The 23,423-nt window shown below is 43.5% G+C and overlaps 1 protein-coding gene across 1 annotated transcript in view; it reads left to right on the forward strand.

The window, feature by feature from the left end:
• Positions 1-23,423, forward strand: part of LOC144682739 (uncharacterized) — a 160,588-nt gene that overhangs the window by 105,448 nt on the left and 31,717 nt on the right. The window contains exons 13-17 of the mRNA XM_078545381.1: positions 993-1,076; positions 2,774-2,893; positions 16,495-16,598; positions 17,093-17,198; positions 17,290-17,412. Coding sequence (XP_078401507.1) covers positions 993-1,076; positions 2,774-2,893; positions 16,495-16,598; positions 17,093-17,198; positions 17,290-17,412 — 537 coding nt within the window. The remainder of the gene's footprint in view (positions 1-992; positions 1,077-2,773; positions 2,894-16,494; positions 16,599-17,092; positions 17,199-17,289; positions 17,413-23,423) is intronic.

The following is a 23,423-nucleotide window of genomic DNA, read 5'->3' on the forward strand; positions in this document are numbered from 1 at the left end:
TCCCAATCCACTCTGGCCAAATCATATCTGATCTTATTAAAATCGGCCTTTCCCCAATTTAAAACTCTGATTTCTGGCCCATCCTTTTCCTTTTCCATAACAACCTTGAATCTAACAGAGTTATGATCACTATTTGCAAAATGCTCCCCCGCTGATACCTGTACCACTTGCCTGGCTTCATCCCCTAAAATTAAGTCCAGGACCGCCCCCTCTCTTGTTGGACCTTCTACGTACTGGCTTAAAAATCTTTCCTGGATGCATTTTAAGAATCCCGCTCCATCTAAACCTATCACACTATGACTAACCCAGTTAATGTTGGGGAAGTTGAAATCCCCCATTATTATACCCTATTATTTTTATACTTCTCTGAAATTTGCCTACATATCTGCTCTTCTATTTCTCTCCGACTGTTTGGGGGCCCATAGTACACCATGTGATTGCTTCTTTTTTGTTTTTCTGTTCTACCCATATGGCTTCATTTGAGGAACCTTCTAAGATGTCATCCCTCCTTACTGCTGTAATTGATTCCTTGATCAATATTGCGATACCCCCTCCTCTTTTACTTCCTTCCCTGTCTCACCTGAAGACCCTATATCCTGGAATATTGAGCTGCCAATCCTGCTCCTCTCTCAACCATATCTCTGTGACAGCAATGACATCACACTTCCATGTGTTAGTTTGTGCCCTCAACTCACCTGCCTTATTGGTCAGACTCCTTGCATTAAAATATGACATTTTTATTTTCTTTATTTTTTTTTTAAACAGCGCTTCATCTCCCTGAGGCAGCTCCGTGCCTCAGGGAGATTCAAGCGCTCTCTTGGGCACGTGCGGTGCTGATCGCGGGCGCGGTCGGTTTCCCAACTGCCCCCACCGAGCTCGCACGCCAAGGGCAAAACTCTGCTCATAGCTTTGAGTTGTAACCATGTTCATTTTTCACCTTAACATTGTGTCATGCAGCATATCATTTTATTTCTCTCTTTTTCCCTCCTCAGAAAGAATTAGCTGATGAATTTAAAAGAAATTTGAGTACTCCAACTTTATACCCAGTTTCCTATGCATCTATTCTCATGAAGGCTGTAAGTTTTCTTTATTGTTCAGGATATATAATTCTAATTCTAAATATAAATGCATATTAATTATAAAAGGCTTGATATAATGTTAAAGCATAAAACAATGGTCAAACACTGTCCTTGCCCAGAACATGTGAATTTAATCCTGTTTGAGCCTTAATCTACTTACTTATCTCTTAAGGGAAAGTTGTGTGAAATACTAATTTGGTGAAATTCTAAGCAAATTCAGTGAAAGTCAGAATTTTTTTTTCCTTAAATTCACCTTATTTAACCTTGGCTGATGCTTTACAAATATGTATGCCTTGATTTATCAGGACTTCTGGATCCTAATTTGGCTTTGACTAAAAGGTTGACAGACTTTCAAGAGAATAATGGTTGAGCAAGAGTATTTGCTCATCTTGGTTTCTCCATCCAGAAGGATCCTAATGCCCCTCAGCAGCCCCCATTCTGGCATCCTGTTGTTTCTTAAATGATTCTAGGATTTTTGCCTCCACTACTCTATCTGGAAGTTTATTGTACACATCGATCACGTTTTGTGTGAAGAAGAATTTAATTATATCCATTTTAAAGGTATCTTTCTCTAGTTTAAACCTATGTCCCCTTCTTCTACTCCCCCGTTTTATTTAAAGTAACAATCCAAGTTAACTTCTATACCTTTAGCATTCTAACTATAAAAATTTGAGCAACAGGTGAAGCTGGCTGTATCATACTGTTACTGTGCAGTAGCAACACGAGTGGTATTCATCACAAACAGGATGTTGCCATCAAGCCAAAAAGACATCCTGCCTATCACAGAAATGAGTAATGTGGTATATGAATTTCAGTGCCAGTGTGATGCAAGGTATGTAGGCCATACTTCCCAAAGACTGGTGGACCACATTAAACTGCATGTCCCAGCTGCTGTTCGCAACAGGCAAGGTACAGACCATACCCAACCAGCCTGTGCTTGCAAAACTTAAAACAGTGTCCAACATTAGATGTGATTCTGAGATTGGACAACACTTGCTAAATAATCCTCAGTTTGCCAAGAATTACACTGACAACCAATTTAAGATTGTCATTCAGGTTCACAGTGTGGTGCATTTGCGTGTACTGGATGCTACATATGTTAATACACAGTGCCCTTGCTCTTTGCAAACAGAAAGAACATGTACCCACATTGCGCCTGTTTCAGCTGAACAAAATAAGTGACAGCCATGCCCTGGTTCATTCCCCAGGGCAATGTCTTGACCAATCAGAGTCAAGCTGCCTGGTTTAAATTTCAAACAATGCTTGGCAGCTAACTATCAGTCACCATTAACTAGTGCATTCTCCATGGTAACGCCTCTACCAATCAGCACTCTCTTCTGATACGATATAAATATGTTGTTTCCCCTGACGTTAGTATTCTTGTGAATTGCCCTGATGAGCGCAAGATGAAAAGCTTGGATAAAAAATGTCTCTTTCTCAGCAACTTCATCTGTCCTGTCATCACCCTTCAAAATTCAATGGACTCATTTATAGATAAAGCCTATGTATACATTAATGGATTTGGAGTACATGACATCCCCTTCAATGCCACCGTGCTTTTAAAGGGACAAGTTGCAGTGCTGTTTCTCATAATATGCAGCCTATACATGGAGGTGAATACAATTAAGTAACACAGACGGTCATGGTTAACCATCTAATATTTGATTTGTTCTTGTTTTTCTTTTCTTTTCAAGGGAGATCCAACTGAGGTGGTGAGGGAAAATGAGACTTTACTGAAACTCACTGGGATGCAAAGCTTTCTAGAGGAAATTGACCATTTTGTATTTAATTGTGCAAAATCTTCAGTGGAAGAAGTGAGTCTATCACCTATTGAAATAATCCTGTTTGAAATATTAATTCATAATTTTTCTCTAAATACATAAATGCATTTCAGATACTGTGTATAGTCTTTTACGATTTTGATTCGTCTTTAAAAAGCCTTCAAAATCAATCTTTTAGTACTTATTGACTAGTTTTGAAATTAAACATTGTCAATAGCAATTGGGCAGAGCATTAAATGTATTTCAAATCAGCAATTGTAGGTTCAACTAAACGCAAAATACCGCGGATGCTGAAAATCTGAAACAAAAACAGAAAATACTGGAAAAACTCAGCAGGTCTAACAGCATCTGTGGAGAGAAAGACAGAATTAATGTTTCGAGTCCGTATGACTCTTCTTCTGAGAATAGTCTAATATGGAGTTTACTATAGAGTCTAATAAGAAGAGTCTATGGAAGAAGAGTCATACAGACTCGAAACGTCAACTCTGTCTTTCTCGCCACAGATGCTGTTAGACCAGCTGAGTTTTTTCAGCAATTGTAGGTTAATTTCCATGTACCTTAACTAATGCCAAAAATGCGAGTGGTATCAAAGTGACTTGTACTGGTCGCAAGTCCAGGCACCTCTGTAGAATATATCTAGAGGACTGAAATGGAAACTCGTGGGCAGTCAGTTTAGCTTTCATATTAAACATACTCTATGCTCAAAAATGCTAATGACTGCATTGGCTAATCTAACTCTTCCTCATTTGATCAAGCTTCACATATAGTAGACTTACCTCAAAGTAGTACACTAAAAAGGAGATTGGGCTGTAAATGATTATTGCTGAGGCTAGCTTGAAGATAGCACAAGATGACAGTTATCAGACTGAGCCAGTGGTCATTTATAAAATTTACAAAGCCGATTTTCCTCTGCTTTGCACCCAGGTAAAAATAATAACTTGCAATGACTGGTGTGATTTAATTGATTTTCCTTGGCACTGCCTCGTTCGAGCATTGTGGGAGGGTTTAGTAACATTTTTTCCTATTTGTATAGTCTTTAAATATAAATTAATACTCTGCAATAAAATAAAGAAGCCCACCTAGGATGCAAGCCTCTGAGGCTTGTTTTATGTAAGGGCTCAATTTCAAACATATTATTGCTCTTTTTTGCCCATCATCACTAGCTGTCTTTATGGACGGAGGCCTTGATTTTTAAGGAAAGACAGGCATGGTGAGCTTGAGCTGGGTAGTGGATGGCGTACTCAGAGTTTGGGATGTTGAAACCCTGCTGATCTTTTATTTAAATATAAATTACCAAGATATGGGATTCTCCAGGTTATTTGAAATCTGAATCTCTCTGCTGGTAGACAATCGCCAGTTTGACAAAGCAACTTTTTGTTCCTGTTGGCTTTGTTATGCAGCGAATATAGTTCTAGGTCTTGTATCACATAAACATTGATGGGTACAGTGTTTATTACTGGACTAGTAATCTAGATTAATGTGTCAACAAGATGTGAATTCAGGGCAGCTGGGAAATTTAATTTCAGAGGATTGGCTGGCTAACAGGAAACAGAGTGGCCATAAATGAACCTTTTTCTGGTTGGCGGGATGTAATGAGTGGTGTGCCACAGGAATCGGTGCTGGGGCCTCAACTTTCTACAACTTATAAAAATGACTTGGATGAAGGGACAGAAGGTATGGCTGCTAAATTTGCTGATGACACAAAGATAGGTGAGAAAGTAAGTTGTGATGAGAACATAAGGAGGCTACAAGGTGATATAGATAGGTCAAGTGAGTGAGCAAAGATCTGGCAAATGGAGTAGAATGTGAACAAATGTGAAATTCTTCATTTTGGCAGGAAGAGTGAAAAAGAAGCTTAATATCTAAATGGTGAGACATTGCAGAGCCAGTTTGAGAAGGATCTGGGTGTCCAAATGCATGAATCACTGAAGGGTCGTGTGCAAGTACAACAAGTAAATTAGGAAATCTAATAGAATGCTATTGTTTACTGTAAGGGGAATTGAATACAAAAGGGAGGTTATGCTTAGTTGTGCAGGACACTGGTGAGACCACATTTGGAGTACTATGTACAATATGGGTCTCCTTATTTAAGGAAGGATGTAAATGCATTGGGGCAGAATGTTATGCTTGGCATGCGGGCACGCACCTGACACGCCCGAGCGTAAAATGACACGCGATGATATTGGGCGAGCATTCCGATGTCATCGCTCAGTCTCGCGATATTTCATTCAGCGCTGGAGTTGGCTGCGTGCCCGACGACAATTAAAAGACCTATTAAGGCCATTAAAAATCTAATTAAATTCAAATTTATGCTGCCCGTCCAACCTAACGGTTGGCGGGCAGACGAAAGGCCAAGCGGCCTTTATATTTTTTAGTAAACCTCATCCATGGACAAGATGAGGTTTCTTAAAGCAAATAAAATAAAAACTTTATTTTTTAATTAAAAGCATGTCCCAGCTCATGTGACAGAGTCACATGAGGGGACATGTTTTATTTTCTTTATTTTTTTTTAAACAACGCTTCATCTCCCTGAGGCAGCTCCGTGCCTCAGGGAGATTGAAGTGCTCTTTCTTGTGCATGTGCGAACTGTGTGCTTGGCCCACTGTCCCTCCTCTCCCCCGCCTGTGCAGGCAGTGCTCAGCGGTGCTGCTCACTGCGCGGGCCTTAATTGGCCTGCCCGCCGTAAAATCATGGTACGGAGCCGATAGCGTGCAAAATCCTGCCCTTGGAAGCAGTTCAGAGAAGGTTTACTAAACTAATACCAGGAATGGGCGGGTTGTCTTATGTGGAAAGATTGGACAGGCTAGGTTTGTATCTACTGGAGTTTAGATGAGTAAGAGGTGACTTGATTGAAACCAATAAGATCCTGAGAAGCCTTGACAGGGTGGATGTGGGGAGGATGTTTCTTCTTATGGGAGAATCTAGAACTAGGGGTCACAGTTTAAAAGTACAGGGTTGCCCATTTAAGACAGATGAGGTGATTATTATTTGAGGGTAGAGAGTCTTTGGAACTCCCTTCCTCAAAAGGCAGCAGAAGCAGAGTCTTTGAATGTTTTCAAGGCAGAGGTAGATAGATTCTTGATAACCTTTAAGCCTCTTGTTTATCAAGGGTAGGTGGGAGGTTACAATCAGATCAGCCATGATCTTATTGAATGGCGGAGCAGGCTTGAAGAGCTGAGTGGGATACTCCTGCTCCTAGTTCGTATGTATATTTGTATGAAAAAAATTAGTATCAATAATTGTGGCCATGTAACCACTGATCAGTGAATGCAATGGGATTTTATGACAATGTCCCTTGGGAAGAATATGTGCCATCCTTATCTGGTCTGGCCTTTGACTAAATCCATAACTGTAGTTGAGGCGGGTGGAAATTGGATAAGGCCTGAAAATAAGCTCAGGGATCACAACTTGGGATTAACCCACTGCCTTATTATAATGATTATATTATGCAGCCAACAATAAGTGCACTGAGTGGCTACATGCCAGAGTAAGGGGCACAAATTCTTGAGAGGTTAACATGAGTTCCAGCTAGCCTGCACTAATTGAAGCAAGGCTGCACTTCTTAAAGGGGAAGTATAGTTTGACTTAAGCAGGTGCTGGAATTCATTGCAGTAGGATCTGGGAAAGACACAGGAATGACACAACATAGCAGAGATTGGGCTCCAAACTTCTCTGATGTAGCACTGGATGCCTTTTTTCAGAAGGACATGAAGTGAGATGTCCCTCTATCCATAGTGGACCAGGGATCCCTCCAGATAAACTCTGAAAATAAAGTGGGACAGTTAGTTGTGGCAGTCAATGCAAACAGTGTAGCCCTGAAGACCTGGAAGCTGTGCTGAAAGAAGATCAATGAACTCACACAGGTGGTCAAGATCAGTGAATACATCTTCAAAAGCTATATTCTGCTAATACACCACTGAATTCACACACTGCTCAATGCACCGTATCCCCATCTCATCAACCAACAATCCCCATCAATCAGGGTTCATACCTCGTGTTCATAGCCTCACCTCGCCCTTACTACTTAGCACGACTGCAAGCCTCCCAACGACATTTCATACCTTGCTCAGTCTGTCATGCTATATCACCCAACTATATTACACGACTCACTAACACACTTCCTTCTCTCTTTTAGGACAAGTTGGTGCATAACCAAAGACATTAGCGTCTAACAAGTGGGGACAGACATGGCTGCATATCCTCATTCTGTTGAAGGAGACAGTGCTCTCCACCATTGGAGGAGCCATGACTGAGGCCATGACTGGTGGTGTAGATAAAAGAATTGAAGGTGCTCTTATCTAATCCTCCTCCTCCTCACATCCCATTTCCCAACTCCACCCGTGCTGCCCTCACAATGATCTCGTAATCATTGCTGAATCACAAGCTGCATGCGGTGTAAGCAAGCATCTCCAGCTTTGGCCCTCTTTCCCTCCCTGTAACCCCACCCTTGTGTCTTTCTCCTTTCAAATACCTAAGAAGTGCAACCTGGCAAGGCAGTGGTGCAAGACTGTGAAGGGCAAGAGGAAGAGACTGATGATGAAACACTGTCACTCAATCTCGCACTTGGAGCCACCAGCTCAAATACTGGCACTTTGCATACTTAGAGGGTAGTGTAGAGGCAGTATCTGAACTTGGTAACTCACTGGGTATGAATGGGCTGCAGCATGGGCAGGGGAAAAGGGTAGTGCGGGAATTAGCTCTGTGGAGGGCATGGTTACAAATGAACTCTGCTACAGAAAACTCTGATAAGGTCTTCAAAGGAGTGGCATACAGAAAAAGGCTGCTGGACAGGCACACAGAAGTGCTTGGTGTATTGGCAGCCCTGTTAGAGAGCCCACTGTCACTGTCAAAGTGCATAGACAAGTCTAGCACCAACTTGGCACAAGGCTTTGCACAGAGCTGGAGCCCATCTTTTCCAGGGGGAATTGGTGGCCATCTCCATGAGGACATGGGCAGACCCAACCATGATACAGTGACAATAGTCACTGTCTCAGCTTCCATTGCAGCACAAGCAGAAGCCATCTAATATCCGAGAACTCCAGGAGAGGTTCTGACTGAAGTCATGGCATCTCAGCTTGTTGTCAGGCAGATTGCTATCATCATTGTCGTGGATGCCAGTGCTCAAAAGGTTTGCAGGGTCTCACTGCAATCTGTGCTCCAGCAGATCACAAAGATTACTGAGATGCTGCCCTAGGGGAGTGGCAGTGGCTTTGTGGGGCATGAACCTGATATCCACAATCAGTGTTCATCCTCCCACCCTGCCCTTGGCTCCACTACTGCCCTTGATTGTCAGTAGCCAGCCCAGACTGCTACCACACGTGCTGGATCTGTCCCTGAAGCTGGCTCTTCTATAGTTTCTTGAGATCTTGCAAGGCCACTTGCAGCCTTCCCCGCTAAAGTGAGTGATGCTACAGCTCCTGGGGTAGCACTTTGTAGGAGCACTAGGACAGGCAAAGGCATTAAGGGAATGCACAAGGGTGATTAGTTGACTTTTGTATGGAATATTGGATGATTTGTTTGATGAAGTTGGTTTGGGATCTTTGTTTTGTGGTGGATTTTATTTCAAAATGGGGCCAAGAGGACGCAATGATAGTCAGATAAAAGCAAAAAACTGCGGATGCTGGAAATCCAAAACAAAAACAAAAATACCTGGAAAAACTCAGCAGGTCTAGCAGCATCTGCGGAGAGGAGCACAGTTAATGTTTCGAGTTCGAATGACCCTTCAACAGAACTAAGTAAAAATAGAAGAGAGGTGAAATATAAGCTGGTTTAAGGCGGGGGGCGTGGGACAAGAAGAGCTGGATAGAGGGCCAGTGATAGATGGAGATAACCAAAAGATGTCACAGACAAAAGGACGAAGAGGTGTTGAAGGTGGTGATATTATCTAAAGGAATGTGCTAATTAAGGGTAGAAAGCAGGACGAGCAAGGTACAGATAGCCCTAGTGGGGGTGGGGTGGGGTGGGGGGAAGGGATCGAAATAGGCTAAAAGGTAGAGATAAAACAATGGATGGAAATACACTTAAAAATAAGGAAGTAGGTGGGAAAAGACTCAACACTCCACCCTGCTCTCATGCCCACATGTCCGTCCTTGGCTTGCTGCATTGTTCCAGTGAAGCTCAACGCAAACTGGAGGAACAGCACCTCATCTTCCGACTAGGCACTTTACAGCCTTCTGGACTGAATATTGAGTTCAACAATTTTAGATCATGAACTCTCTCCTCCATCCCCATCCCCTTTCCGATTTTCCCCCTCCTATTTGTTTTTTCCAATAATTTATATAATTTTTCTTTTCCCACCTACTTCCATTATTTTTAAGTGTATTTCCATCCATTGTTTTATCTCTACCTTTTAGCCTATTTCGATCCCTTCCCCCCCACCCCACCTCGACTAGGGCTATCTGTACCTTGTTCGTCCTGCTTTCTACCTTTAATTAGCACATTCCTTTAGATAATATCACCACCTTCAACACCTCTTTGTCCTTTTGTCTGTGACATCTTTTGGTTATCTCCACCCATCATTGGCCCTCTATCCAGCTCTTTTTGTCCCACCGCTCCCCCCCTGCCTTAAACCAACTTATATTTCACCTCTCTCCTATTTTTCCTTAGTTCTGTTGAAGGGTCATTCGGACTCGAAACATTAATTGTGCTCCTCTCCGCAGATGCTGCCAGACCTGCTGAGTTTTTCCAGGTATTTTTGTTTTTGCAATGATAGTCAGTATCGGAGGGAAGGTAAGGTCTGTAAGGACTGTTATTGAATAGGGCCTTGGGGTTGTGTTCATTGGCACCATGGTTAGATGAGACAATCACGGACATCCTGGCCAAGAAGGGGAAGTTTTGGTTTCCCCTTCCCTTTCTCCTGCTTCTCCTCGCTGTATACCTGATGGTGAGGGCAGTGTCCTCATGGTAATGAGATTGTGCAGAATGCACCAGACCACGATGAAACATGACATGCACTTTGGCAAGTACTGCAGTGTTCCTCCAGAGCAGCCCAGCAGCAAAAGCATTGCTTAAGTGCCCCAGTGGTGTGCTTGATGGCATTGTATGGTAGAATGGCTCTAATGATATGCATGTTGCCCACATGTGCTTCAGTTGCACACCGGAGCCAGATGATCAGTGGATATCCCTTGTCACCCAGTAGCCAGCCACTGGTTTGACATAGTGACCAGGATTTTCCAGCCCTTCTGCAGCTGCGATTTTTCAGGTGCTGTCAAAAGTCAATGGACTTCTGCTGGCTCTCCAAATTTTCCATTTCTGCCAGTGATAGGTCCTGCTGCAAGCAGGGGCCAGAAAATCTCAGCCAGTGACATAAATACTGATGGTATAGCAGATTAGCACAGAACAAAGACAACATGACGACTGTCAGAATAGTGGGCACTCGCCTGCGAGATGTGCTGAGCGTGGTCACATTCAAGCTGTGCATTCAGGGAGAGGAACACTTTGCACTTGTAGTACATCTCTGTTTTTGGATGTGGTGTCCAAAGAGTTGCATGTGTGCAGTCAATGACATCCTGCACATGGGAAAACCTATTGTCCTGATGAAGCCAAGTGCGCTCTCCACCTGCTTCTCTCTGGTCAGTGACAACACCAATGTACTCTTCTCTCCTGGCATACGGAGTGCCAGTCCACCTCCCTTATACAAGAGTGCAGAGCAAATGGAGGATGTTACAAATGTCACCTGCTCCAGCATGGAAGGATTCCAATGTAGAGGCTTATATCGACGATTACCTTCACAGCCATTGACAGTGATGACTTTGCCCTGTTCTGAGGCTGCAGTTCTGCCTGCAAGAAGTGGAAGATTCTCCCTCATAAAACAGAGACATCTCATATAATGTTCCTTTTGTGAAGTTGAGGTAAGAGAATTCAGAGCAGTAGTTTATTGACGGCTAATGTTCTCTGAAGATCCTTGGTAGATAAGGCCACCTGCTGAAAGCCTTTCTCTCCCTCCCTCCCTTTTCAAGCAGCTTGTCCTTGTCTGTGTTTTGCCTCTGCTCAATCTCCTTGGATGGCACTGCAGCACCCATGACTAAGAGAAGTGAGCCCTTGAAGCAAGAACTAAAACCTTCCCCAATTCCTGCTGACTCCTACTTTAAACAGAAAACTCACAGCACTTCCATAATTTCAACAGCAGCCAGTAGAAATCAATCAACAATTAATCTGAAAGTAGTTCGAACTATACATTGTTCCTTCACTGTCGCTGGGTCAAAATCCTGGAACTCCCTTCCTAACAGCACTGTGAGTGTCCCTATACCACACGGACTATAGCGGTTCAAGAAGGCAGCTCACCACCACCTTCTCAAGGGCAGTTAGGGATGGGCAATAAATGCTGGTCTAGCCAACGATGCCCAAATCCCATAAATGAATTTTTAAAAAGTTGATGGTCCTTTTAAAGAGCACTGGTGGAAGGTCTGTCCTGTTGTTGAATGCATTTCGTGCATTGAGATCGAAAATGGCACTGCTGGAGTGAAATCAGCATTACATGGTGACAGACATCATAATCTGCTTATTCTGCATACTTCTAGTGCACACCAACATCTGCACTTACACCCTCACCAAAATAGTGTCCAGTGCGGTACATGCTAGAAGCGTGCACATGCAGCATCAATGCCATTTTGCAGCCAAAATGACAACCGTAACACCAAAAATATGGGCACTACATTGCCAAATTTTGTGATCGTTGATTCTTAATATCCCTCCAACATGGCTGAGCAGGCCACTTATTGTTAAGGTGACTCTCAATGACCTTTTCAAAGAAAATTAGGGATAAGCAATAAATGCTGGCCTTGCCAATGATGTCCACATTGTGTGAATGAAATAAAAAGGCTTAATGCTACACAGAAATGCTAGATCTAAGTCAGTATAGCCTCTTGTTGGAAAGTGAACTACCTTGACAATGCAGTTAAAAACTTTCACAGAGCATTATAAAGCAAAATTAGACACCAAGCCACATAAGGGGATAATAGTTTGTTCAAAGAGCTAGTTTTTAGGGATCATTTTAACAAATGGAGAGGTTTAAGGAGAGAATTCCAGAGCTTAGAACCTTGGCAGCCGAAGGCATGGCGACCAATGTTCGAGCAATTAAAATCGGGGTTGCTCAAGGGACCAGAATTAGAGGAGAGCAAATATCTCAGAGGGTTAAAGGGTTGGAGGAGATTACAGAGGTAGAGGGTGGGATTTTGGGGTTGACAATGGGGTTCCCACCCATCTGTTGGAGAGCTGATGGCAAACCCACATCGCTTTTCTCCGGGGGGCACGACCCAAAATAAACATGCAGGGCCATGGGATTGAGTTGGGGAATGGGACTGATTGGATTGCTGTGTGGGCAGCTATAAACTTGATGGGCTGAATGACCTCTTTCTGTGCTATAAATGACTCTGACTCTAATTACCAGGTAATCAGGTACTTACCTGGATAGTATTGGGCCTGCTATGTCACCTGTAGGGCGGAAATCCCACCCTGAGAGCTACCAGAAAATCCGGGGTGGGTGGGTGGCAGCTCTCCAGCAATACACTGGGGCCTTCACCAAGGATTGTCTCTTGATCCCTGGGGAGAGGTGAGGTGGAAGAGGGGGTTGCAGGGAGGGGTGGTCACTGGCGAGAAGGGCAAGGGGCCTATAAGCGAGGGCATAAACAATGGGGTTGGATTTCAGCAGGCCCCCCCATTCCCAATGATGGGTTCCTTGATTGGGCACTGACTACCTGTGAACAATTGAGCTTTCCGGTAGGCCGCTGGCAAAGAGACAAGGTTTGCTGGGCAGGTTTCTGGAGGTGATTATTATTTAATTCCTGAGCCGCCATTAAATCCTGGTTGACTCGGTGATAATCAGATTTAAGTGGCTCCTCAACAAGCCTAATTGATATCCGGCCACTAGCAGGCGATTTTTGCCATGTTGGCTCCTTCCTGCCATGCGCTCAATGACGGTTTTCTTGCCGCCAGGAGTCAGATGCATGGCCTCCCACATGATTCTGCGAGCCTGCTCCAGAGGGCTCCATTAAATTCCTTCCAGGGAGGGGGCTTAGTTTTGGAGGGACTTGAAAACAAGGATGAAAATTTTATAATCGAATCATTGCTTGATCAGGAGTCAATGCAGGCCAACGAGCACAAGGGATGATAGGTGAAATGGGATTTGGCGTGAGTTATGACATGGCGGAGCTTAGGATGACCTCAAGTTTACGACAGGAAGAGGGATGGAACTGATAGCTAGGGAACTAAGTTTGGAAAGGGAACCGAAGACAATGGCTTCAATCTGCCCAACATTTAATTGGAAGAAAGCTTTGCTTATCCAGAATTGGATGTTGGATAAGCAGTATAATAATTTACCCACAGCGGAGAATTTGAGAATGTGGTGGTGCGATAGAACTATGAAACAAAAAACACCACAGCAATGGAATAAATTATTTTATTGGCCCCAGTCTTAATGGTGGGGGGCAGGAAAAATCCACCTGAATTGGAGCTTTGGATGCCTAGAGCAGGGGGAGGCCCAAGGTTCCCTTGTGGGGCCTAGAGAATATGTTTATTTCTCCTAGCCCAAAAAAAGACATGAAAATATCTTCTTAAATTTAACTGCCTTGGCCTCTTGTCCACTGTTCAAGCTCCCAACGGGATTTGCCTAGCGAGGAAAGCATCACTGCTTCCCTAACATCATTGGGTCACAATCTGTATATTTAAAGCAGGACCCTGCTGCCTTTCACTGGATGTCTTGCTCAGAGGAGATTAATATCAGGACCTGGTAGGAAAGAAGTGGAATCACGGTAAATTGCTGCGCTTATTTTAACTGTTCCTCCTGCCCTCCCCGGGCAGGATGATTGGAGCAGAAAAATCAGGACCATTGTTTCATAGTCAACTCACAGGGTGGCAGTTGAAGGAATCAATTAGGAAAACAGTAAATCCAGTGATAGCTAATTGAATTCTGTGTTAACATTTAACAAAGTCAAAACTTGAATTACTAGTAGATAGTGAATGTTAATTTGCAGCTATAAGAACTTTCTTCTTCTTAAGGATTAAGTCTGCTTGAAGAAATTTGAAGGAAACGATTCCAAAGTTTGCCTGCGGAATGTTGCTTGAAAACATAAATCAGTTCTGCCTCAATCTGTAAAGTGATTCCATTGTGACATTTTTGCCCTGCATGAATGCAGTTTTTCTTAGTAACTGCTCTGTAAATATAGAAATCCACAGGTTGCTATCCTGGTGTTTATGTTGGGTCTGCACCCACTGGTGTCCTTCAGTGCTGACCCCCATGCTGGAGTTTGCAGGAACTTTGGGACGGCATCAAGTTTGCATGGGGCTGGCAGGCACCCCCATGGGCACATCTCCAGTATTGTCTGGTGTTTTGGCCTCCATTGATTCCACTGACCCCCCATCCATGCCCCAAACTCACTGAATGTCGCTTCCAGATATTTTTTCCAAATATAACAAATATAATTGGATAGTCTTCATCTACTTCATTACAATACACTTCACTACTAGCATCCTGTGCCCCTCTTCCCCCACCACACCCTCCCCCCTCACATAATCCCCATTGGATTCATTTATACTTCGCCTGATTTGGCACACTGGCCTCCAATCCTATGCCAAATCCTGACTAAAGTGGGAAGTACAAATTCCTGGTGTGGATAATCGCCATCCTTGGGCCATCCATTGACATCATGCCTCAAGGAGACAGCAGAGATCCCTGTCCTCAACCAGACTTGCTGGAAAATTCTAAAGATAGCAGGGACTCTGTGTAACCCAACAACAACTTATATTTAAAGGAAAAGAATAAATTTAGAGGAAAAGACGGCAGAGAAACTGAGTAGCGTACGTAAAGATACTAATTTTAATTATTGAAACGAACCATATTCCTAGTGCCTGTGAACCATTTGATGATGGACCTACCCTGTTGTAATTGGAGGATTAACTACATTTAAATAATGGAAAAGACCACAAGACAATTTTACTCGTTCTAAATGAGTTTAATAATATTATTTAGCGGTATGATGAGGCTCCAGTTGATTAGGCAGAATTAATGTCTTCTGTGTTTTAATGTTTAAGATAATGCTATGTATTCTTGGACTAGATTTTGCTGTTGAAACCCACTGTGAGTTGCATACTGCAGGGTCTTTTCTAACAGTGTTTGGCTGTGTTAATGCCTGAGTGATGCTTGGAAAGGAAGAAGTATTTCACTGAGCAGTAACACAAGAACTAGCTGTAAAAATGTTTGAATAGATTTAAACAGTTCCAATTTTGTTCCACACCTAGCTTCAGTGGAAACCTACAGCAAGTGTCAGATCCAAGCTCCAAATTTGTATAAGCCTAATTTCCCTGTTTCGAAAACAAATGATGTAGTGATAGAATTGTGTTCTCTGCATTTAGCTTGTTCACCATGCTGAGATTGGGAACCCATGTAAAGCTATAAAATGTCTATCTTACTACTCTATGCCACAGTATGTCGGTACATGAGTTTGTTAATGCAAGTAGCTAGAGGGAGAGCTTTTAAATGACTTAATTCCTCAGAAACTGCATGACTTTGTCACTTATGGGAGCAGATCTTACACCTTGCATACCCAGTGCAGATGTCTCTACATTGGGACTGGAATAATAGTGCGGATCTTCCGAGAAGTGGCAGTCATTGTTGGTTTGCTGCTCCGCTTGAACTTTTCCGTGCCTAGATGCTGCTCTGTAACTCTTGTCAGGTTTACTGAGCCTGGCTTCTCCAGAAATGTGGAGAGCAGCGTCCACTGAAGAACTTCATCACAGCACTGTAACGTAGTAGGGAAGATGATGCCTTTTTACGGCATTAGCTGCCATACGATAAATTTAAGGTCCAGTGTGAATGTTCATGAATGGGTGAATGGAAGAATGAGTGAATAGGTAGGGTAGTGGCGTGGGTAGGGCAGGTGAGGTAACTAGGTAGGGGTGGCACGTGGGTCGGGGGCTGGTCAAGTAGTGGGGGCTAGGTCTGGTTGGGTGGACAAATCAATTTGGATCGGATTGAGCGGTCAGGCTTTCAAAGAGGAAGTTAGGGGTCCAAGGGGGAGTTGGGGGGGTCAGTGTGAGTGATTGGTGGTCAGTTCTGTAGTTATCTAGAAGTTAGATTAGGTTTTAATCTGACATTTCCTGGGTTACTATTCAGTTAAATCCCAGAGAACTGTCTGATGTCTCTGACACCAACTCAGAGTTGGTGACATTCGCGGAGGGCCCCAGGGAGCAGGGGAATTGTCTGTCAGAAGTTCGAACTTCCTGGACAATTCCCACAGAAGTCAGTGCATCAGGACTTCTGCAGGGTCCTGACACGCATCTTGGATTGTATGCCTGGTCTCCAATGATTTGGAAAGCAGAAGATCTGGGCCATTGTGTGAAAAGGTTTAGTGTGCCAACCTTGTAGCCTGTTCAATTTTCCATTCAGTTTTCAATTAGCTGAAAATCAGGTGACCAAAAAGCTGGCACACACATCTCCTGCTCAGTATTTCAGTTGGTGCTCTAGTTGCATGGAAATTGGCACTGGGTGCATGACATTGTAAAATCTGCCACATAGATGTACTCCATGTATATCGCTGAGTTTCCATCATGTATTGTGGAAGTTCTGAGATCCAGTCTATATTAATAACCTAATTTGCAAACATCAACTAAACACAGCATTTGAATTCCATATAATTTAGGCTAAAGACCTGCTTTGTCGACTGGAAGATAGAGCGAAGCAGCATTTGCAGTATTGTGAAAAAGGTGAAGTGGAAAAATGGCAAAATCTTTTGCAAAACAAAGAGTAAGTACATGAGAAATCCTATCTTCTAAATTTTCATTTAGCTGGAGGAATATTGACAAACTGAGGTAAATACATATGAGACCAATTTTTTTCCCCTTTTATTTCTGCCGAAATATATTCGAACATAGGAGCAAAAAAGGATCTTCCAGCTCATTTGGCTTGATTCATCCTTGAAGAGTAGATTTTCCATATAGGTTCAAGGACTGACAGTCTGATTTGCTGTATAATGAGCACATGATCCAATATTCTAATGAGCATTCCTACTGTGTACTGCTTTTTACTAGGAGCATAAAAGTGGAAAATTGCTCCTTAGTCCAGCTTTAGGAAATGATTTTACTACTTTATTTCATCCTCAGCCCTTTCACCTTGAACTTGCAGAGGTCCTCTGATTCTGACATAGGTGCCTCCAGAATCTCTGCTACCTAGCCTTTATTCTTAATTTCAAAACCAACTTGCTATTTATAAATCTTACCACCATTTTAATTCTACTTCAGAACAATGGGATTACTTTTATCCTCTGCCAATGAACTCCATGAAAATGTCTTGAAGAAAACGTTAAAAAAACTTACCGAAGCAAGAAACGATCTTATTTTGAACACGGTAGGAATGGAAGAGGATGTAGGCAAAAACATGATTTGCCGAAAGTAATGTTTACTACAATAATGTGCCTGATAATCTGTCAATGTTGTAGGTTAAGCCCTTACTGAAAGAAACAGCAGAAGAAGCAGTGGAACGATGGAACAGTAATAAATCGCAGATCAACAGAATGGGTATATTCAATCCATACTATAATGGCAGACATCCTGCTTATAAGGTATGTAATAGTCAATTGGCTGAATGATTATTTGTTTGTTTGTTTATTCCAAAAAATGGATGGGTTGGGGTTGTGTCAAAGGTTAAAATTCAAAAGAACTGAGACTGGAACCAAACCCACCTTGAACCTGCCCACTTCTGGTTTTAAGGAAGACGAATCAAAGGGCAGTGACCGATCCACTCACAGAAGCCAGGTTGGTCATTTTAAAATTCTAATAAAGCTGTGTGCCTCTATTTTAATAGTGAATCCAAGCCTTTCCCAGACTAAACCCATTACGCAGGTGCCTTTATAGAAAAGCTTGAGTCAGAAGGAGGAGGAGTGTTTCATTCAGACCCAATAAGCTAGCCAGAAACACTCCCTCCCACTGTGATCTGTCAGTCGTGGTTCCCCCCCGTCCCCACCCACCCGAATCCGGGTGTAATTGAACCCCACCCCGACCACCATCAGACACTCCCAGCCAGCATTGGAAGCCTCCCAAAGGCCGTCCACATCCACCCACCCCCATCTCTGCAATGGGACCACCCCCACCCCGCTCCCACACAGCCTCCCTGCCCCCCACCGCCCACCCCTTCCCCTCACTAGATCTGCTTGCCCTCAGGCCAGCTTGGTTGCAACCTCGTGCTCTAGGATTTCACTCCTGCAGTCAAAAGCTGTAGCACATTCAGGAAACGCCTACTTCCAGGTTTCCCAATGTTAAAACAGCCCCTACTCCCTGACATGGATTGTGTCTCTGAGCTAAAATACAGACCAGTGCTTCAGTTTGATGATACACTATTTGTATTACAACATACAGTTATATTACACGCTTAATACTGTAAAATGTCCTTAAGAATTTCACAGCAACATTTATCAAACAAAGTTTGACACCGAGCTGCATAAGAAGATATTAGAACTGATGACCAAAAGCTTGGTCAAAGAAGTAGTTTTTAAGGAGAGTCATAAAGCGGGAAAAGAGAGCCGGAGAGGTTTAGTGAGGGAATTCTAGAGCACAGGACCTTGGCAGCCGAATGATGGTTTGTTTAAAATCAGGGATGTTCAAGAGATCAGAATTGGAGGGGAGCAGATATCTCAGAGGGTGATAGGAAGTGATGAGGCCATGGAGCGACTTGAAAACAAGGATGAGAATTTTAACATTGAGGCAGTGCTGAACCGGGACTCAGTGTAGGTTAGTGAGCACAAGGGTGATAAGTGAACAGGACATTACCTGGGAACCTTCATAATTGCAGGAATAAACATTTTCATGAAATTGACACTCTTGAATGAGTGGAGATGTCAAATTCTGTTGGTGCAACTGAAACCTTTTTCCAGCAAATACTCAGCAGGTCCACAGCATCTGTGGAGATAGAAACAGGGTGAACGTTTCAGTTCGATGACTTACCTCATCAGAACGCCCATTGGGTCATCAACCTGAAACATTGGCCCAAATGTTCCGATCAGCTGATCAGACTGAAAACTACCCACTTACCTGGATACATTTAAAAAGGTCAGATTTCCGATACACGATGCAGAACAACTCCATCAGTGCAGGAATCAGCGCAGAAGACACTCCCTCTATTTATGGCACTAGCTGCAGTAAGGTAAGTTTAAATGTCCAGTGTGAATGTTAGTGAATGGGTGAGTGGATGAATGAGTGAATGGGTAGGGTGGATGAGGTGACTGGTGGGTAGGTGGGTGAGTGGGTAGGTGGGTGAGGGATAGTCAGGTTTAGTTGGGAGGGGTTGTTGGGTTGGGTGGGGGTAGTAGTCGGGTAGTGGGAGCTTGTCAGGTTGGGGGAGGTCTTGGGGGAATAGTCGGGGAGGTTAAGTGGGGAGTTGGGGTGGGGGGATCAGTGGTGAGTGACTGGGGGGGGGTCAGTTGAATCATTACCCGGAAGTTAGACTAGGATTTTTCTGTCTAACATTTCCTTTGTAACTATCCAGGTAAGAATGTCAGAACTGTTTGAAGTCTGATACTTTTTTGGAGGGTTCTGGGGAGCAGAGGTATTGCCCATCGGAAGTTCAAACTTCCTGGGAAATTCCCACAGAACACGTCAAGATTCTGTGGGGTCCCAAAGTACATCTTGGGTCCTATGTCCAGTTTTGGATGATTTGGAGACTGGAAGATCTGGGCCAATAATTCTGTTTCTCGCTCCTCAGATGCTGTCAGACTGGTTTAGTACTTCTAGCATTTTCTGTTTTTATTTCAGATTTTCAGCATCTGTAGCATTTGGCTTTGCAGTGAGGCTAGCTAGACAAGCTTGTAGGAATCCTTACCCCCTCCTAATAGAGTGAATAGGTCCAAAGCAATGTACCCACAGTTCTCTGAAGAGTAGTGCATGAGAAGGGTTCACTTTTCTAAGGACACTGTGACAGAGTTGTCAACTCTTGCATCAGGCTGCGTCAAAATCCTGGACCTCCCTCCACAAAAACACAGTGTACCTACAACACATGGACTTCAGTTCAAGAAGGTAGCTCATCCTCACCTTCTTGAGAGCAATTAAGTATAGGCAGTAAATACTGACCTTGCCAGCAATGTCACATCCTATGAATGAATTTTTTAAAAATCCCACTGCCAAAACAAGAACATCATTGCCTGTTGCAGTCAAGTTGACTGAAGCTCTGACATTCTTCACCTCTGGCTCTTTTTAGACTGTTGCAGGGGATATTAGTGGTCACATTGGTAAGTCTACGGAGTATATTTGCACTAAGCAGGTGGCTGGTGCCTTGTTTGTTAGAGCACAGTTACTTATCCCTTGAGCATCCAGAAATGGCACAATAATGATGTGGGCTTATCAGGATTCCTCCAAGTCCAGGATATTATTGGCTGCACACATTGCTCTGTGAGCCCCTTTAGACAAGCCCACTGTCTTCATAAATTGCAAGTGCTTCCATTCATGTAATGTGGAATTGATATGTGATGGCCAGATGTTTCTTGCAAGAATCTGCCATAGAATGGCTACAACATGGAAGAAGGCCATTCTGCCCTTTGAGCCAATGCCAGCTCTCCTCCATAAATAGTCTTGTCCATTATCTCTGCCAGTCTTTCTGTTCTCGGGGAATTTAATATGCTCAAAGACCAACATTGATATTTCTGCCAGTTAAAATCACAGGGTTGCCAGTGATGCCAGGAACGTTCTATGCACACAAACATTTAAGAACGCAATATAACCTTGCTTTTGCACTGAAATGTCTGCACACTAATTGTCACCATGCTGTGAGCCCCTAGTGCCTGTTAAGTGTTGTCCTACTTGCTATTGTACTTTTGCAAGCTGCTCCCCCAGTGGCTGCAGCATGGGAGATGGCCAGCTGCTGTGGTCTCAGCCAAGGATTTATGAGATGCTCATGATTGGTGAGCTCTAGACCTGAGAGAACTTGGCTGCAGACTGCAGAAAATGACCCAACTAGCACCAGGATTGGTTCCGAGGGTTGCAAAAGTGCCAGATGTGTTTTCATTAAAAAATGGGCTCTTGTTCAATTCTCTTTGAGCACCTGCCACTTCTGCAATGCAGGGGTTCATCACTCCTACTGATCTGAGAGTAGAATTTTAGGACATCTATAACTGATACCCATGAGTTCTCCAAGCTTATCCTAGAGGAAGGAGGTGGATGAGTGAAGAGCAGGAATGGCTCGAGCAGGAGCATTTCTGAGAGATGCTAATACTAGGTCACAGATTCAGCTGCAGCATCCATTAAAGTGACCATATGCTCCCTGGCTGACTGCAGAATATCGATGTCATGCACCAGACCTTGACACAGGTTGGTAGTATACTCTTCCACATTCTACAATGTTGTCAAAGTTCCTTGGCAGGCAGTCCAAAGCATTGAGTGGTGCTGAGCAATCTTCTTTCTTTTCAATGTTGGGCCCTTAAAGTCTGCATCTCTGACCTCTTCAGTCGAGCTAGGATGTGAGCTTTTTCCTGGACTGTCCTTGGCACCTGCACACGTTGACTTATACTTGCGAATCACTCAGTACAGACCTCTCCAACTCATTGTGTACATTATGCGGATTACTGATTTCTGTGCTGGTGCTTGGAATGGTAAGAGAAATTGACTGCACCTTCTTGAGGGTTCTCCTCCTCGGTTTGTTACCAGAGTCATCTGATGGACCTAGAAAAAGGGGAGAGGCACAAGGATTAGTAAGTGGTAGCAAGTATAAGCATCAGAAACTGATTGGGAGTGCTTTGTACTGCCAGGCTGTTATGCTGAATGTGAGAGTGGTAAATGGAAAGAAAAAAAGGAAGATGTCTAAATACCCAGCTGTGTGTGCCTCTTCATTTCCGATGCGGCATGACTTTATTTGTCAGTTAAGTCAGTGGTAGCTTCTTCCATTGATGTCAATGATCAATAAGTGGCAGGATCACTTCCCTCCTGTAGTGTGTCAGCTTCTTCTGCAAGGAGTGGAACTTGGTTGCAGGCACCCATTGGTTCCAGCAGCTGTAAATGAGGAAAATATTAGTCACCTCACTATGCTAATAGTTTCATTCACTTAGTTTGCAGCAGTAATCTCAATGAATGTGATGTTCCTGTGCTTTTAAAATCTAAGGGTAGCATCAGTTCTCCTCTTGCCTCTTGCACCTGGTATTTGCCAACAATTGGACATGTGAATCCTGCACTCGTGAACAGAACAGGTGGACCAACAGATAACATGTTTGAATTACTGTACAGTTTGGGCAATACTTGTGACATGAATTTAAAGTCTGGATGTGGCAAAGCTTACAACAGACGTGGTGTGAGAAAATCCACGATCCTGCCAGCACACTTCCGCCATAAGAAAATGAGAAGTAGGAGCAGGAGTAGGCCATTTAGCCCTTCAAGCCTGCTCTGCCATTCAATGAGATCATGGCTGATCTTCTACTTCAACACAATTCTCCCACACTATCCCTGCATCCCTCGATATTTTGAATATGTAGAAATCTATCGATCTCAGTCTTGAACATACTCAACGACCTAGCCTCCGTAGCCCTCTGGGGCAGAGAATTCCAAAGATTCACCACCCTCTGAATGAAGAAATTCCTCCTCATCTCAGTCATAAATGACCTGCCCTTTATTCTGAGACTGTGTCCCCTGGTTCTAGAGCCCCCATCCAGGGGAAACACCTTTCCTGCATCTACTGTCGAGCCCTGTAAGAATTCTGTATGTTTGAATGAGATCACCTCTCATTCTTCTAAATTCCAGAAAATAAAGGTCCAGTCTATTTAATCTTTCCTCATAGGACAATTCCACCATCCCAAGAGATAATTTAGTGAATCTTTGTTGCACTCCCTCTATGGCAAGTATATTTTTCCTCAGGTAAGGAGACCAAAACTGCCCACAATACTCCAGGTGCAGTCTATAAATTGTAGTAAGACATTTTTACTCCTATACTCAAATCATCTTATAATAATTTTGGCAGGAGTCCACCGGAAGAGGTGAAAATTATGCCAGGACCCAGATATACTGGGTCATGGGCTTGTATTGGAGTTTCCAATTGACCTGTTGAACGTGGAGCCTTTATTGCCCACCCCTAGTTGCCATTGAGAAGGTGGTGATGAGCTGCCTTCTTGAACTGCTGCAGTCCATGTGGTGTAGATACACCCACAGTGCTGATAGGAAGGGAATTCCAGGATTTTGATCCAGTGACAGTGAAGGAACGGTGATGGTGAGTTACTTGGAGGGGCACCTCTAGGTGATGGTTTTCCCATCAGTGTGCTGCCCTTGTGCTTCTAGATGGTAGTAGTTGTGGGTTTGCAATGTGCTGTCTAAGGAGCCTTGGTGATGACCGCAAATTTGACCATCACTACAGTAGAGAGCAAGGTTTGGGGTGGGGTAAGTTGTACATTGGAGTTCCTGTGTCTCTATCCCTCAAAGGGACCCAATTTAGAATCAATGAGGGTAAGCCTGGTCATTGACTGGGACCTTAGCCTGAACCTGCAAAGAAGATCATAATTAAGGAAAGTGTATTTTAAAGCAGGCCCCTTTGTAAGGGTAATGCTAGTTGCACATGGACACCATGACCACAGTGTTCAGCCAAAATATGTGTCTCTTTTACTGGACG

Source organism: Cetorhinus maximus, chromosome 1 (assembly GCF_964194155.1).
Source record: "Cetorhinus maximus chromosome 1, sCetMax3.hap1.1, whole genome shotgun sequence".
Lineage (NCBI taxonomy): Eukaryota > Metazoa > Chordata > Chondrichthyes > Lamniformes > Cetorhinidae > Cetorhinus > Cetorhinus maximus.